The sequence below is a fragment of the Cricetulus griseus genome, chromosome 3 (genome assembly GCF_003668045.3).
Source record: "Cricetulus griseus strain 17A/GY chromosome 3, alternate assembly CriGri-PICRH-1.0, whole genome shotgun sequence".
NCBI lineage: Eukaryota > Metazoa > Chordata > Mammalia > Rodentia > Cricetidae > Cricetulus > Cricetulus griseus.
In genome coordinates this window covers 116,100,308-116,114,962 of record NC_048596.1, presented here as the reverse complement: position 1 = coordinate 116,114,962, position 14,655 = coordinate 116,100,308, and the positions used below count along the sequence as shown (strand labels likewise).

Below are 14,655 nucleotides of genomic sequence, written 5' to 3'. Positions count from 1 at the left end.
GTAAGTGCTCCATACTCTTGCAAGTAACCCCAGTAAAACTTATTGGTTTACCCAGTTGGACTTTAGTGGTATCTGAACCTTGACTTGTGGGATCCCTATCTAGGATGAGTAGATATATTCTGCATCTCCCCAGAAAGTTTTGTTCCACGACACAAGCCAGAGGCAGTTCCTCACCACCTGAACAAACACCTGCAGCCTAGAGATGGGCTCAGCTCCAGAAAGTGGCAGGCACCATTGTGACCAGTATTAGTTAGCCCAGCTGGTATTCAACCAGGTGGTGAGCAGGAATCCGAGGCCATGCACTGTCCTGCACTTACCTTCAGGATCTTGATCTGGGTGGGATCCGTAGACCTAATGTAGAAGCTCTTCAGGTAGGGTTCAAACATGCCCTGGCAAAAGAGAGCATTCCTGGGGATCTCGACCACAGCCCTAGATTTGTCTCTTCCAGAGACATCTGTCCCTTCCAGCACAGGCCTCATGTCCCTTAAGCCTCAACCAGCTCATCCCTGCCCCATGTTCCCTGTCCACCTTAGATCTGACTTATTCTTCTCATGGGGCACACACACACACACACACACACACACACACCATGGCCTCTTCAGGATCTAGACCCTGCTCTTGGTTTGCATTTGGGGGGTCATTAAAACTTACACCCTCAACGGGGTAATTCCCCTATTTTTATGGGCATCCCTCTTCATTCCACCCTAATTCCCTTGTCCTCTATGCTCCCACCCTCTGTCCCAACAGCTTCCTCAGAGCCCACAGAATCCAGAGCGGGCCTTGAATGCATGCTTACCCGGCGCTTGATGGACATGGTGGCCACATTCTGGAGCACTACGTACTGCACCTCACTGTGGAAGAGATGGGTCAGAGGGTTCTGAACCCCTCAATTGCAGGGAGGGCAGTGGGTTGGGGAAAATAGGTTGGCCAAAGAGTTGGGAGGAAGGAACTTTTGGGAGAAGGGTGGGCTCGGACTGCGGAGGGGGCGGGGCTTCCCGCACCTGTGGCTGCGCAGCAGGCGTACTAGCGCCTTGGCGATGACGCCCACCTCCGCCTTGGGCGCAAGGTGGAAGTAAAGCTGGGCTACTGCCATGACCACCGCGGCGCTGCGGCTCTGCAGCAGGGGCTTGGTGTTGCGCAACAGAAGCCGGTGATCCGGGTCCATTACATAGGGCTTCCGAGCAGGCAGCGCAGCAGTGGCTGCCTCCTCCGATCCAGGGCCTTTGGCTTCATCCTCCTCGGAGCCATAGAAGGCCTTCTCGGGGTTCTCCTCCAGCAAGGACTCCTGAAGGAACACGGCCGGGCGGGTCTGTGGGCGCCTTCCCTGGAGGACCGCCCTCCCCTCCACAGGACTGGAGCCCCGAGCTCACGTTCTGCGTGGGGCTCAAGAACTGTGTGCGCGCATAGCGCGTGAGCATGCTGATGATCACCACCTGGCCCCACTCTTCCACGTCAATGAGTAGGTTACAGAGCTTCCGGTAGTTTTTGTGAATCAGGTCAATACGCTCTGGACAGACCTCCTCAAAGGCCATCACTACACTGCCAGCCACCAGCTGGGGAAGCAAAGCAAGAGGATGTGAATGGGAAGGGTAGAAGAATTTGAACCAGCGTCTGTCTGTTCCCTTCCCATCGCTTGTCCTGTCTTCCCATAATGCACCCACCGTGGTCTTGTCTGCCAGAAGCTTCTCAATGACTTCTATCAGCTGGTCCTTCTGATCAGAGTCCAAACTGAGAGAGAAACAATATGTCTCTTCCTGTCCCCAGGCTCCCCAACAGCTGCCCCAGCCAGGCTCACCTCAGGCACACACACCCACTTATTAAGAGATGTGAGCCCCCACCTTTGGCCTGTATTTGTCAGATCCCTAAACTGTCTAACGCCAGATGAGTAGCAGTCTGCATGACTGTGGTGAGGTCAGGGATGAGCTGGGGGCTTAGGAACCCAGGGCCCTGGAGGACAAAGGGCAAAGGTGGGGCACACCTGTAAAGTTTGGGGATGGCATGAGCAGCTGTTTTCCGAACGTAGGGTGACATATCCGAGGCAGCTTCCTTGATGGCTAGCATCATGATGGGTACTATGATGGGAACGCGGATGCTAGAAAGGACACGGAGGGCACTGGCACGGATCAGCTGGTTGGGATCCTAAGGGCAAAAGTGGAGACACAGGCCTGAGAGGGCATTAGGACTCCTAATGGGAAGATCAGACATTATTCCTGGCTATTACCACCAGATCTTGCTTCCCTGCCTTTAGAGGAGGGGTTGGGTAGCTGTGAAAGGAACTCTAGTGTCCTGTAACAGTTTCATTTGAGATTGAAACATTCTGACCTGTGGAGAAGCTCCGTATCTTCCAGAAGACTCTGAAACTAACCAGATTCACTAGACCCCCTACCTACCAGACAGAGGAAACAATACAAACTGAGTCTCTCTCTCGGTCTAAAAGAAGCCTCGGAGATCAGAGGAGCTAAGCTACAAAGTAGACTCTCAGCCAAGCAAGCTGCAAAGACTGAGACCAGATCAGCTGACTGGGAGAAGCAGAAACTGTCCAGTTTGGGGCTGGAGAGATGGCTCAGAGGTTAAGAGCACTGGCTGTTCTTCCAGAGGTCCTGAGTTCAATTCCCAGTAACCACATGGTGACTCATAACCATCTATGCTGAGATTTGGTGCCCTCTTCTGACCCATAGGCATACATGCAAGCAGGCAGAACACTATAAATAAAGAATAAACAAAACAAAACAAAACAAACTGGGATGTTTGTGGCGCATGCCTTTAATCCCAGCACCCAGGAGGCAGAGGCAGTTGAATCTGTGAGTTCGAGACCAGCCTTCAAGATCTAGTTCCAGGACAGCCTCCAAAGCCACAGAAAAACCCTGTCTTGAAGAAGAAGAGAAAAGAAAAGAAACTGCCCAGCTGCCTGGAAGAGGTGTAGAGCAGAGTCACCTAGAAAGGACACTTCAACCTGTTGACCTGTCCGCAGACTGTGCAGTGTGCTCCAGGTTCCCAGCTTTTGTGAGCTGTCATGCTCACAAAAGCTGTCATGCTGGGTGGACCTTGGTGATGCAGCTGTCTTGAGTCATCCGTGCTCCTGTGAGTGACCCCTCACCCCCAGTAAAACGAATTGTTTCACCCAGTTGGACTTCAGAGGTGTCCGTACTTCAGTCTGTTGTGGACTCCCTATCTGGAGTGAGCAGATGCGTGTGTTGCCTCTCTCCAGGAAAAGTTTTGCCAAACATCACATGAGGGCACCACCTCTTGGCTCTGGGTGCTGAAACCTGACACATAAACATGCATGACAAGGAGCAGCTTTGTGTGGGAAAGCATGGAAAACTTCACACTCATCTTGGGAGTCAGCATCTGTCTGTGGCTGCAGTGCCTCCAGGAAACACAAGCTGCTCTCCCACAGTTCACCTTGCCACACCTCTCGCCCAGTAGCCCATCAAAAGTTGCCCTTCTTCTCCAGTATTTAGAACCCGTGTGTGGGTTTCTCCTGTTCAGACGGCATCCCATCCATGTCTGCTAACAGCATGCACTCTACTGCTACAATCTCAGAGCTTAGCCCTAACTTCCCACAGTGGCAGTAAACCAGAGGTTCTCAACCTGTGGGTCACAACCCCTTTGGAGGCCAAATGACCCACAGGGGTCACACATCAGATATCCTGCACAGCAGATATTTACATTATGATTCATTTTTTAAAAAATTTTTATAGATTTTATTGTATTTATATTTTATGTATGTGGGTGCTTTGCATGTATACCTGCAGGCCAGAAGAGGGCACCAGATCTCATAATGGATGGTTCTGAGCCATCATGTGGGTGCTGGGAATTGAACTCAGGACCTCTGGAAGAGCAGCCAGTGCTCTTAACCTCTGAACCATCTCTCCAGCCCTAAATTACAATTCATAACTAGCAAAATTATAGTTATGAAGTAGCAATGTAAATAATTTTATGGTTTGGGGCACCACAACATGAGGAATTGCACTAAAGGGGTGCAGCATTAGGAAGGTTGAGAACCACTGCTGTAAACAGATAGATACTCATCCTGCAGAATGGCAGATAACAAGAGTGCTGGAACAATAAAGGAAGACAGATGCCACCCTGATTTCTCAACTGGAGAAGAAAAAACACAAAACCAGGTATGAAAATGATGGTAATCCCTGGCAAAATTTTGGAATTGATTTTTAGTGGTGTAGTTTAAAAGCATTTTTTTGGGGGGGGGGCATTCCAGACAGGGTTTCTCTGTATTGCTTTGAAGCCTGTCCTTGAACTCGCTCTGTAGACCAGGCTGGCTATGAATTCACAGATATTCGCCCACCTCTGCCTCCTGAGTGCTGGGATTAAAGGCATGCACCACCAATGTCTGGCTAAAAGCATTTATTTAAAAAGCAGGAGCCTGTATTTTCTTAGACAAATTGTTTCACGTCAACCATTAAAACCTGCTGGTGACTCCAGCTAAGCCTCCTAGCAATAGTGGATACATAGCCTGAACTGGCCATCTCCTATATGTAGATTGGTGCCTAGCCCAATTGTCATTGGAGAGGCTTCATCCAGCAACTAATGGAAACAGATGCAGACCCACAGCCAAACATTAGGTGGAGTTTGGGGAATCCTGTGTGTGTGTGTGTGTGTGTGTGTGTGTGTGTGTGTGTGTGTGTGTGTAGGAGCCAGGGGCGTCAAGGTCATCACAGAATCAACTAATTGTGGCATCAAGAAAACTCACAGAATCAACTTCTTGGGCTCATAAGTGTTCACAGAGACTGAATGGACAACCAGGGAGCCTTCATGGGACTGACCCAAAGTCTTGTGGGACTCCTAAGAATGGGAGCAGGGTCTGTCTCTGACTCTTTTCACTTTGGGGACCCTATTCCTCATATTGTGTTGCCTTGTCCAACCTTAATATGAGGAGAGGTGCTTAGTCTACCTGCAACTTGATATGCCATGTTTTATTGATACTCATGGGAGACCTGCCCTTTTCTGAATAGAAATGGAGGAGGGGTGGATGGGGCAGGACAGGGGTAAGGTTGGGGAAGGGGCTGGGAGAAGAGGGAGGGGAAACTGCAGCCAGGATGTAAAATAAATGAATAAATACATTTATTTTTAAAAGATTGGCCTACTTTATTTTACCATTTTTCTTTCGAAAACAATCATAGGGACAAAAAAATCTGTTTTCATTTTGGGAGAGTTAACTAGGCTGGAAGATGTTAGCACTATGGCTCTTGATTTCAGCAAGGCACTCTGGGAGTCTCTTATAACACTTCCGGCATAGCCTTTGGCCTTACATAATCATGTAAGCATTTTAGGAGCAGAATTTGGGCCTATTTTATCTCTGTATCATCATAGCCCTTTTCACGTGAAGGGTATTAAATTCTTTTCTCCTTGCTTTCAGGATCTTCCAAAGTATGACAGAAAAATACTGGCTGACTATACAGTTCTATGGATCCATAACTTAATAAAACCTAGCTGGGAAAGATTTATTAACAAAGCATTGATAACCTGGAAACACTATATGCCACACACTCCAAGATGATGCCCTGGTTCAAATAACCTCTCAGTACCTTGGAGGGAAACAGAAAGTTAAGGGACAAAGTTAAAATTCAGAGCCTTGCACTGGGGGTGGTGGTGTGTACATTAAGTTCCAGTTACAAGAGAAGTGAGGCAGGACTACATGTTTCAGGCCATTCTAAGCAACTTAGCAAAACTGTGTCCTAAAACAAATAAAAATAAAAAGGCCTGAGGATGAGCCAGAAAAGATTGTGCACTGAGCACGCAGGAGACTGAAGGAGAATTGTGAGTTACAGGCTAGCCTGTACTACACAGCAAGTTCCAGCAAGGCCCTGTCTCCAAAAACCAAAACAAAAAGAGTATGGGGTGTGTGTGTGTGTGCGTGCGTGCGTGCGTGCGTGCGTGCGTGCGTGTGTGTGTGTGCTGAGGATGTAGCATAGTGGCAGAATGCTTGTCTAGCAGGTTTGAGGGCCTAGGTTCAAGCCCCAGCACTGCACTGGATCCTGGATTACAGATTCTGTGAAACTAATTAAATAAAACTTAGTGTTTCACCGAAGAACAGAAGATCCTAGGGGTCACCCACAGAGACAGAATGGCAGAAGTCTAGATTATCTGTTTGCTAGCCACAGGGTTGAAAGAGAAGTGTGCTGAACAGAAAAAGAAAAGAAAAACAAACAGAAATATGGCTTCAGGATAGCTGATAAGAAGAGAACCTGGACATACACAATGTTCTAAGACAGTCTGAAAACCCAGTAATTAAACAAGAAAACTCGCCGGGAGGTAGAGGTACATGCCTTTAATCCCAGCACTCAGAGCCAGAGGCAGGTGGATCTCTGTGAATTCAAGTTCAGCCTGATTTACAGAGTGACTTCTAACACAGCCAGGGATACAAACAGAAACCCTGTTTCAAAAAGAAGAAGAAGAAGAAGGAGAAGGAGAAGGAGAAGGAGAAGGAGAAGGAGAAGGAGAAGGAGAAGGAGGAGAAGAAGAAAACTCTGTTTATATAATGAAACCATTTAAAAAACAGTATTACATCATTTAGGAATGCACAACTGAGCAGCAAAAGAATAAACACATGGACCAGTGAGACGTCTCAGAGGGTTAAAGCACTTGCCACCAAACCTGATTCTCTTGAGTTCAAACCCTTGGATCCACATGGTGAAAGGAGATCTTCTGATCTCCACTCCTGCTTGCCCGAGCAAAAAGTCAATATAATTTTTAAAAAGAATAAACATGGAGGCAAAGGCAGGCAGATCTTTGTGAGTTCGAGGCCAGCCTGGTCTCCAGAGCGAGTGCCAGTATAGGTTCCAAAGCTATACAGAGAAACCCTGTCTCAAAAAACCAAATAAATAAATAAATAAATAAACATATACTTATGAAAAGTAGGGGCGATACATAGGAGCCTACACTTAAAACATATTTTTAAGAATTACAGCTACAAGTGGGGTGTGGTGGTGCATGCCTTTAATCCCAGCACTCCGGAGGCTGAGGAAGGCAGATCTATGTGAGTTCAAGGCCAGCCTGGTCTACAGAGTGAGTGCCAGCACAGCCAGGACTGTTTCACAGAAAAAAAACAAAAACAAAAAACCCTGTCTCAAAAAACAAACAACAAAAGAATTATAGCTACAGAAGTTTCAGCATAATATAATGGTTAAGAAAGAAACTCAAGAGCCATGTATAACTGTCTTAAGACAGGGTAAGGGTCCTGAGTAAATTGGGAACATGCCAGGTAGGGTGGAAGGGGAAAGGGGAGCAGGAAAGGGGAATGAGGAAAACTGTATAACTCAATAAAAAGATAAAATTAGGAAAAAAAAAAAGATAGGGTAAGGAGGTATTGCATATAGCTTTATGAAGGAGTATGGGCCTTTTACTGAAGATTGATTGGGATGTTCAACAATAAAGGCTGCTAGGCCACAGAACTCAGGACATTTCTATTAGCTGCCTTTTTTTTTTTTTTTTTGTATTTTGTTTTGTTTTTCTTTTTCAAGACAGGGTTTCTCTGTGAAACAGTCCTGACTGTCCTGGAACTCTCTCTGTAGACCAGGCTGGCCTCAACCTCACAGAAATCTCCCTGAATCTGTCTCCTGGGTGCTGGGATTAAAGGTTTATACCACCACCACCTGGCCTATTTTTTAAAAATAAAGATTTATTGGAATAAACTATGTTCACTTTTTTAAACATAAAATCTAGTAAATGCATGGTTGAGACACTACAGCCTACAAGACCTAAATACAATCTGAACAGTTTACAGTTTACTGACAACTGTTCTAGAGTTGTGTTTGTTTTTTGTTTTTTGCTTTTTGCTTTTTTTATTTTTTCATTGATTTGGGCCAAAAGAGCCCAAGTTTTCTTAAGCGGGAGATCAGATTGTACAAACAAGAAAATGCAAAATTCGCACTACAATTTCAGAATAACTCTTATAAAATAATTTAACCTTAATTCAAACAAAGTCTACTTAACAATCAGAGATGGAGACCATAGTTTTGACTTGAAAGGCCAATCTAGTATTTATATGACATAAAGACACTGAAGCTAGGCCAAGCAGTGGTGGTGCTCGCCTTTAGTCCCAGCTCTCAAGAAGAAGAGAGGGGTGGATCTCTGTGAGTTCAAGGCCTACCTGGTCCGTAGAGGAAGTTCCAGAACAGCCAAAGCTACACAGAAAATCCCTGTCTCGGAATAAATAAATAAATGAATGAATGAATAAATAAATAAACAGATAAATAAATAGACAGGGGGCTGGAGAGATGGCTCAAAGGTTAAGAGCACTGACTATTCTTCCAGAGGTCCTGAGTTCAATTCCCAGCAACCACATGGTGGCTCACAACCATCTACAATGAGATCTGGTACACTCTTATGGTGTGCAGATATACATGGAAGCAGAATGTTGTACACTAAATAAATAAATAAATAAATAAATAAATAAAATCTTTTAAAAAATAGACAGATAAATAAATAAATAAACGACACTCAAGCTATTTACTAGTTAATGTACATACGAATAACATGCTTCCTACCCTGCCCTAAGAACAGACTGTCAAACAGCCCTTCTGCCAGCACAGCAGACAGAACCAGAGCTGAGCCCCAGAGGACAGCTACAGAACTGCTGGACTACAATAAGATGAGGTGTATCTCTAGATCAGTCCCACAGAAATCTCAACTGAAAGTATAGATAGAAGGGCATTAAAAATCATAACCAGAGCTTTAAAAAGAAAGTCTGGTAGAGAGAGGAGGCTGCCTGTATGCTCACTGAGGGAATCTTAAGCCAACCAGCAAAACACCAAGAGAGAATTCCACGTGAGCTCATGAATTCAAACCTTAGCCCTGTATGGAAGGAAAAAAGAATGGGGGACATTCATAACTTAAATTTCAATAGGGTTCACCCCTCCTAGAGAACTTGACTCTTCCCACTGTCCCTCCATTTAAATGATTTCAATTTCTGTCTAGCTCAGATTTCATTCTGCAGGAATAGATGTGATCTGGGTATTTAAAAAGTGATTGTTTTTTTAATACTCTGTGCATCTAAGACAGGACAGTGACCCCCTACGCTGAACAGAAGAAAGACTGGTTCTTTCCAACTCTAGAGTCACCAGCTGTATAGAACATATAGAGAATGGGATTCCAGGGTCAGTTTGGGCAGGTGTTTCTGGTCTCCTGCAGTGACCTTAGCAGCCAGCCTCCCAGGGGGAGAACAGTCTCCTGCATAGGAAACTGCATAGGTTTTCTTCTCACTGGTTCTCAGCAAAACCTGTCTTCCCTTGCAGGTTGAAGGCAAAAAGGTTCTTCAAGTCACTGATGTCTACAGATACCAGAACCAGGAGAGCCTGTTATGGAACATTATTTTAAGGTGTGTTATATTTGTTTATTCTGTGGAATATTTGTTTTGATGATGCAAAGATGTGTTGCATTTTTGGGGGGGGGTTGAAACCCTCCCCCACAGGGTTTCTCTGTGGCTTTGGAGGCTGTCCTGGAACTAGCTCTTGTAGACCAGTCTGGTCTCGAACTCACAGAGATCCACCCGCCCCTGCCTCCCAAGTGCTGGGAGTAAAGGAGTGCACCACCACCACACAGCTGATGTGTTGCATTCTTTTGTGTTGCATTTCTTTAATTCTGTGAAGCTGTGTTACTTTGCCTGTCTAACATACCTGGTTGGTCTAATAAAGAGCTGAACGATTGATCAATATCGGGGCACAAGAAAGGATAGGTGGGGCTGGCAAGCAGAGAGAATAAACAGAAGAAGAAATCTGGGAGAGAAATAGAGGAGTGAGAAAAGGAGGAGAGGAGGACACTAGGCCAGACACCCAGCTACACAGCAAGCCAAAGAGTAAGAAGTAAAGAATGGTACATAGAATAGAGAAAGGTGAAAGCCCAGAGGCAAAAGGTAGACAGGATAAGTTGAGTTAGGAAATCTGTCTAGGAAACAAGCCAAGCTAAGAAAGAATAAGACTCTGTGTGTGGTTATTTGGAATCTAGGTGGTGGGGCCCCAAAGACCTAAGAGCAAAGAGAGAAAAAAAAAGACAAAATTCAAAGAGCCTGTCACTGCCATTGCTCTACTGCCCAGGGCAAGAGAAGGGACTGGCATGTGGCTGACATGAATCACAATTCATATCCTTCTATCAGTAGAGATTAAGAGTTTCCACTCAGGGGCACAAATGATTTATACTGAAGGCAGCCTGTTGCTAAAAAAATAAATCCACTGAAACTAAAGTTGAGATGTAATCCCTACCTTGAGGTGTTAAGACCAGCTTTGATTGGGTGGGACCTTTAGGAAGTGACTGAGTCAAGAGGGATCTGGATGGATGGATTAATGGCTTACAAACGGCTCTGTCTCTTGTATGTATCCCTCTCACTACATCATACATACCCTGAGCCACCTTGGGACCCTGCGGAGCAAAAACACCCTGACTAGATATGCCCTCCTGCTGGCCTTGGGCCTTTCAGCTTCCAGGGCTGTGAGATTAATAAACCTTAATTCTTTTATTTTATGTGCATTGATGTTTTGCCTGCAAGAGTGTCTGTGTGAGGGTACTGGATCCCCCGGAGGTGAAGTTACAAGAAGTAATCTGTCTTATGGGTGCTGGGAAATACACCCAGGTCCTCTGGAAGGGTAGCCAGTGCTCTTAGCCATGCGGCCATCTCCCTCCCTTTTGTTCATTACAAATTATCCAGTCTATTATCCAGTTGTAGCCACAGGAACTAGGTTGAGACAGCTTTATCACAGGCACTCAGGGGGAGTGACATGGACTCTGGGCACCCAGTTCCTGTCTCAACTTCTTCCTAAGCCTGGCTTCTACCTGCAGAGTTTCACTGCTCCTTTATTCTCCTTTGAACCTGACTTCTCTAACTTTTGCAATTAGGAAGAGGTCTCCAGAGCCCACAATGGTCATGGCCCCTGCCTGGGCCCACTCCTCCCATATAGTTCCAATGAGGCCCAGGTCCCATGCAGACCTCTGACCTTTAAGCCACGTTGGAAGGTAGAGATGGACAGTAGGGCTAGGTCTTGCTGCTCCTCAGCATATCGAACCAGGTACACATAGACAAGCTTCTTCACCTAGGACAGAGCAGGTGTCTTGGCAGGTTTCCCAGCAGGGGGCAGTACCTTCACCTCCCAGGATGCCATCACCACCCCTCTATGCAGCTGTGGTTCATAGGGTCAAGTTCCTCCAGTCGGGAACAGCAGCCTTGAGTGTGTCCCCAGTCCTCTGCCCCGATTCACATCCAGTTCAGGGACATAAAGACAATGTCTTCTGGATCAGGGACAGCTTGAACAGATCAAGCCCCCAAGGGTTGAATAGTTTCCTTCCTTGCCCTCAGCCCAGCTTGAGTTTAGTCAGGGCTGGGACTGGAGAGCTATTTCTGGGTGATGCTTACCTCTATGTTCTTACAGGCTACATTCTTCACCACAGCAGGGAACAGGTCTGAGGCATTCTTACCCCGGGCGATCATCTGTGTGTTGGGGTCAAAAGAAATGGGGAGGGGAAGAGCACTGATTGGCAAAGCCTGATACATACCCACGGTCACTGCACAGGGACACCCAGGCCTGTCACCCATGGGAAGCCCCTCTTACTGCCACAATCCTCTTCATGGCTTCCAGCTTGAGAGAATCCTTATTGGTGTCCAACATCTCTTTCAGGTCATCATGCCTGGTGGGAGGCACAGAAGGTCTGATGAGGAATGGGGGTGAGGCATGGATCACCAGGGTCCAGGCAGGACTCAGGCCAGCTCCAGTTCAGAGGGGGACCAAAGCAGGGGGGTTATGAGGGATGGAAATGGGTAAGATACAGAGTGGGGTTTCAGGAGAAACACATTCCCCAGCCCAAAGGAGGATGTTGAAGTCCTACCCACCTAGTGCCTTAGAATTTTTGGAATGTGATTTGTCAAGGATGTGGGCTGGGGAGATAGCTCACTTGATAAAGTGTTTGCCCCATAAACATAGGGGCCTGTTCAATCTCCACTACCCACATAAAAGCTGAGTGAAGTGGAAAGTGCTTGTAATCCCAGAACTGGGGAGGTGAAGACAGGAAGATCCCTGGGGGCTCACTGAGCAGCCAGTCTAGGCTAATGTGTGAGCCTCAGGTCCCAGTGAGAGACCATCTGAAAAAAAAAAATCTGGTGGATGGCTCTTGAGGAATGACACCCAAGGATGACCTCTGGCTTACACACACACACACACACATACACACACACACCTGTACCCCATACACATATAAAGATGGAATGACATGTTTCTTGATTTATAATGGTATTATGTCCCCATAAACCCAGTGTAAAATGAACATATCAAGATGAAAATATATTTAATACACTTCAACTACCAAACATCATAGGATAGCCCCGGCCCATCATCATGTTCCCAGAAGTCTTGCATTAGCTGATAGATGGGCACAACATCAAAGTATCACACTGCTCATTACTAGCCTGGGAAAGGAACAAAACTCAAAGTTCTTTCTATGGAAGGTACCTCACTTTCACAGCACCATATAGTCAAAACTCACAGGCTGAGCCATCATTAAGTTAGGGACTACTTGTACTGAAGTTAAATGAAGCCACATTTGGGTGGCTTCCTAGTCCAATATGTCTCCTGCTTTTTTGTTAGTTCAATTTGAGACAGAGCTTGCTATGTAGCCCAAGCTGGACTCCTACCTCAGCCTGATGATTCTCCTGCCTCAGCTCCTGGAGTGCAAAGATTACTAGCCTGCACCATCACACCCAGATCCTCTGGTATCCCATTCAAAGAGACGGAATCACAAAGAAAACACTGTAAAGACACAGTACTGAAGATTTTCATTTGTAAGCCAACACATATCAATGATTGCCAGCAAGCCACCTGAACCTTGGAAGGATTCCGCTTTAGATTTCCTAGGGAACAGGACCTTGATAATACCTTGATTTCAGACTGAAACAGAAGTTTCTACTCTAGGGTCCGAGATGTAGCTCAGGGGGTACAGTGCTTGTTTAGCTGTGCAAAGCCCTGGGTTTGATCCCCACATAAACTGGGCATAGTGGCACATCCCAGGCTCATGAATCCCAGGCAGGAGGACCACAGACCCTGTCCCCAAAAGGTAATACAGCTTGTGGTCCTTTGTTACATCAACCATAGAAAACTAAGCCATGCATGATGATGCATACCTATAATCCTCACTCAGGAGGCAGAGGTGAGTGGATATCTGTGAGATTCAGGCCAGCCATCACTACACAGTGAGACCCTGTCTCAAAAACCAAACCAACAAAACAACAACGAAGTTCAGAGAACCAAGGGACAGAGGAAAGTTTGGGGCTAGCTTGAAGGATGGGAAGAACCAAGGCAGAAACAGGAGGATCTCTGGAGCTTGCTGGCTAGCCTACCTCATCAAAGCAGTGAGAGCCAGGAACCAGCGAGAGAGGCCTTGCTTCAAAAAAACAAACAAAACAAAAAACAAAAAAAAACAAGGTAGAGGGTTGCTGAGGAAGGACACACAGGGTAGGTCTCTGACATCCACACACATGTGCTCACATGTGCACCTGCACAGTGTCCCCATCCACACGGAAAGAAAAGCAGACTGTGATGCTCTTTCCCCACATCAAGCATGCTTGCAAGTCTTGACCTTACAAACCAAAATGAATCCAAAGACTGGCCAGCTCCCAAAGATTCCATGGATGGCCTTATTGTCCAGACTTGTCAGTTAGCATTAAGTAGCCATGTATGAAGCCATACAACACTACCGGGAGAAATAAAACATCTATAAACAACATGCAGCCCTACGAGAGAGGCCAATGTGTCTGCTGTACATACTGAAAAATAAATGACCCACACCATGAGAAAGGGAATCTCCTTACCCATGTCCTAGTTACATGTGTGAGCCTAACAGAAAAAATGAGGAGGGACAGAAGCACTAAGAAACCCATGTCCCAAGAACTTTAGGAATGTCTTTTCTCACCTGGCCTCCATACGCGCGCACACACACACACTTTTCTGAAGAGATTTTTGACAGAAAGCAAAGTAGAAAAAGGAATGCCCTCTAGAACACAGAGGCCCTTGTTAGCTGGCAGATGATGGGTAGAGGAAAGTAGCCAGCCCTGCTTACGTTAGTTCAAAATGCCCTTGCCTGGGTGGATGCCCAAGACCCAAAAATTTCTGGCACCCTCAAAGCAAAGACCATAAAACAATCACTTTGTCCGTCTCGCTACTGTAATGGTAGTTATTTCTTAAGAAACAGCCCTTCCTGGTGGCAGGCTCCATAAGACTCAGGAAGTATATGAAACTTATAAGACCAGGAAATAAGACTCAGCAGATCCCTCCCGGAAGTTACATAGTAGTAACCATCTTGGAGAGAGGAGACTCTTCCACAGGCATAGCCACAAGTGTGCAGGGAGATCCATGGATGAGGTTTTATGAACTGTCACCTTTGCTAGAGTGGACTTTTCAGTGATCCAGCTGCCTTTGAGTCACCCATGCTCCCTTAGGTAACTTCTCACCCATACTCCTGGAATTTCCCGGCTCACCAAGCTACATTTAGAATTGTTTCCTTGGCCTGTCTTTGGTGTTACATGTTACATAATTGTTCATGTAACTCCAGGAAAGGTCACATAACACTCCCAAAGACAGACATGGTTGTCTGTTACTCAGGGGTGTTGTGTTGAGGTGTGTACAGAAGGACAGACTATTGGCTGGGCATTGGCAGTAC

General features: G+C 46.2%; 1 protein-coding gene across 3 annotated transcripts in view; it reads right to left on the bottom strand.

Annotated features, from left to right (window-relative positions):
• The window catches only part of Ap3b2 (adaptor related protein complex 3 subunit beta 2), a 35,724-nt gene that overhangs the window by 15,232 nt on the left and 5,837 nt on the right, over nucleotides 1-14,655 (bottom strand). For 2 of the 3 annotated variants that reach the window (XM_035441366.1, XM_027408288.2), the window contains exons 2-10: nucleotides 11,559-11,634; nucleotides 11,363-11,437; nucleotides 10,947-11,042; nucleotides 1,979-2,139; nucleotides 1,662-1,728; nucleotides 1,371-1,553; nucleotides 1,002-1,285; nucleotides 797-851; nucleotides 318-389 (exon numbers count right to left, since the gene is read on the bottom strand). In XM_035441366.1, coding sequence (XP_035297257.1) covers nucleotides 318-389; nucleotides 797-851; nucleotides 1,002-1,285; nucleotides 1,371-1,553; nucleotides 1,662-1,728; nucleotides 1,979-2,139; nucleotides 10,947-11,042; nucleotides 11,363-11,437; nucleotides 11,559-11,634 — 1,069 coding nt within the window. The remainder of the gene's footprint in view (nucleotides 1-317; nucleotides 390-796; nucleotides 852-1,001; nucleotides 1,286-1,370; nucleotides 1,554-1,661; nucleotides 1,729-1,978; nucleotides 2,140-10,946; nucleotides 11,043-11,362; nucleotides 11,438-11,558; nucleotides 11,635-14,655) is intronic. The other variant, XM_035441367.1, reaches the window with a different exon arrangement.